The sequence below is a fragment of the Condylura cristata genome, unplaced genomic scaffold (genome assembly GCF_000260355.1).
Source record: "Condylura cristata isolate star-nosed mole 26May11 unplaced genomic scaffold, ConCri1.0 scaffold00006, whole genome shotgun sequence".
Classification (NCBI taxonomy): domain Eukaryota; kingdom Metazoa; phylum Chordata; class Mammalia; order Eulipotyphla; family Talpidae; genus Condylura; species Condylura cristata.
The window spans coordinates 18019796-18022627 of record NW_004567107.1 but is presented as its reverse complement, the minus strand read 5'-3'; the positions used below and the strand labels follow the sequence as shown (position 1 = coordinate 18022627).

The following is a 2832-nucleotide window of genomic DNA, read 5'->3' as shown; positions in this document are numbered from 1 at the left end:
TTGGCCTGTATCCCAGTTCTTGTATGCATAAATAAATAAATAAATCTTTAAAAAAAAAAAAAAAAGAACAAATATTAGGCCCTCCCTGGTGGCACAATGGATTAAGATGAAGCACTGCAAGCTGGCCACAGCTACTTACGAGAGTTTGATCTCTGCTCTGGAGGTGATACACAAGGCGCAGCTGCAGGCACCGGTTGTTCATAAAACTGGACTCTACAACTACGTTCACTCCCTCTGTTGTGCAAACTAAGGTATAGTATCTTGAGCATGTTCTCTGTTAGGCTCTTGCATCCAGTGAGAATCGAAGTTCTCAAGTGCTGTGTGTGAGCCACCTGATAGTGTGCTAGACTGATGAAAACAGAGTAAATACGCAAGTGGTCCCTTCAGAAACAAAAGGGCTTTGCAATGCTCATTCTTTCTCAGAATGACAGGTTCTATTTTTGCATGTCTTACTCCCAACACCCATTCTCTCCTTCTCCCTGTTCACATGGGAACCCAGCTAGCAAACTACCTTTCCCAGCCTCCCTTGCAGGTAGGCCATGTCATCTTGTTCTTACTACAGGAATGTGAGCAGCAGTGATATGTGCAAGTTCAGGTTAACCCTTGTCTTGAATGTCTTCCATTTCTCCTTCCCCTAAAACTGAACAATATGAAAACCTGACTTTTACTACAGAGACGTGGACAAAGTCATAAAGGATTGTGAGACAAGATGGAAAAGAAGCTGTGTACCTGAATGACCCTTGTGGAACAGAATTGTCCTACCCATTAAGACCAGTGATGAGAGAAAATGAACAATCTTATTTAAGGTATTTGGGGTTCCTGTTCCAGTCATTTGAACCACTACCCAACTCCCCAAATCCATCCTGTCCACTGTTCTTCATCTAGTAAATTTGATTTTTGAGCTGGGCATATTACTTCCCCGTGAAAAGGCTTCCCAGTATCCTTCTTCTCTAGTGGTGATGACATGGATTAAGTTGTGGCCAATAAAGTATAAATAGACTGTTATAATAATCTCCCTTTAAAATAGTCAGTAGGGCCCTCCCTGGTGGTGTAGCAGGTTAGAGCACAGCACTAAGAAGCTAAAGCCACTTCAGCATGAGTTCAGTCCCACCCTGGAGATGACCCACATGGCACGGCAGACCTCTCCTGACCCACCTGCTGCTCCCCTCAGCAGTGTACTTGTCAGTCAGCCTGTTCTGCTCCCCATTCTGTCTCTGGTGGATCCTCTCACCGCCCCTCCACCTCTGGCCTGTATCCCAGTTCTTTATGCATAAATAAAAAAAATAAAATAGTAAGCTTCTCCTTCCCACCTTCCCTTTCCCACTGCCTGGAAAGTCAGTGTAAGGGCTGGAGATCAAGCAGCTATTTTTGGGCCCTGAGGTTATATGCTAAGAACTGTGAAGAATCTGAATACCCAAGACCCTGTATCATTGATGAGCAGGAGCCTCCATACCCCTTCTGGACTATCACTTCCAGATTTCTCTACATGGCAGGAAAACTTCTGTCTAAGCCATTAATATTTGTGCAAGCAGCCAGACACTAATCCTAAATAAAAGATATACTCAGCACCATATTAGTTGCTGGGGCACATGCCATTTCAACACCCAGTTTGAATCTCGGATACTCCTCTTAGCAGAAGATAACGGAAATCACTCTTCCAAACTGCAGAACAGGCCAGTTTCCGTCCCTTCGAACAGAATCATTCTGGCTTTCGTTCCACTGAAACAGCTCTGCAGGGAGTCCTGTAGCTGACACCTCCCCTCACCCCCCAAGTCTCTGGACCCAGCAGGCCCCAACAATGGTGGCTCACAGCAGGGGACCATAACATGTGCCATGACAGAAGGCAAGTGGGGCGGAAGTGGGGACATGGGTGGAAGCGCTCTGACAGCAGAGCCATGAGCAGAAACAGAATGCTGAAAAGGCCAGGGCTCTGGTCACTGCAAATGTAGGGCAGAACAGGCAGAGAGGAAAGAAGGCAAAGCTCTTCAAATCGGGCAGTCTCCTCACCAGCTGCCCTGATCTCACATCCCTTAACCCATCCCCAACTGAGTGGAGGCAAGCTGCAGAGAGACCCCAGGCGGGGCCCTGGGGAGTTGGCCGACCACCTCGCTCTCCCAGTTTGGTCTCCCACCAGTAAAGCCGGCAGCGGCTTGGGTCCCCCCTGCAGTAAAGCCTCGTGGAAGGTGCTGACAGCGCTTCGGGTCCCTCTTCCAGACCCCCTGAAGGGGTCTCAGCTATATGCTCCGCATTCTGGTGCCTGCTGTGCTCTAGCCGTCTCGATTCTCACCCCACACCCACACCCCAGTCCCGCCCTGTTGCCGTCTCGGGGGGTCCCCCCAAGCCCCGGGTCTCCCTCCCGCGTCCCTCTATCCCCCGCAGCCTCACCCTCCTCTGACAGGTAGCGCAGGTCGTAGAACTCCCCGGCGAAGGTACCGTAGGAGGAGTCGTGGCGCTGCACCGCTTCGTCGGCGCCCGCGTCCCCCCGCGCGCGGCCCCGGGGTCCCCGGCCCCCAGCCTCAGCCTGGGCAGCAGCCCCCCCGCCCCCCCGCCCCCCCGAGCTAGTCCCTGTGTCTGGCTGGAGGTGGGGCGGGTGGAGGGACAGCCTTTACTTTCTACTCTGCTCTGGCCCCCCCAAAGGACACTGCCCCAAATTTGGAGCTTGGCTCTGGCCCCCAAAAGTTTGGAGCCTTCCTGAAAGAAGGGCAAGGCCCGGAAGGTGGCCTTGTTGTCCCTGGGGGTGTGGGAGTGACCGGAACAGGGAGCATGGAGAGGAGCGGCCCTGTGTCCGGCCCTTTGGGCTAACTGGGGACCCCTGTGCGAGGCCGTTGTCCA

At 52.2% G+C, this 2832-nt stretch overlaps 1 protein-coding gene across 1 annotated transcript in view; it reads right to left on the bottom strand.

Moving 5' to 3' along the window:
- Positions 1–2832, bottom strand: part of FRRS1L (ferric-chelate reductase 1-like) — a 22301-nt gene that overhangs the window by 13311 nt on the left and 6158 nt on the right. Inside the window, exon 2 of the mRNA XM_004677959.2 lies at positions 2386–2521. Coding sequence (XP_004678016.1) covers positions 2386–2521 — 136 coding nt within the window. The remainder of the gene's footprint in view (positions 1–2385; positions 2522–2832) is intronic.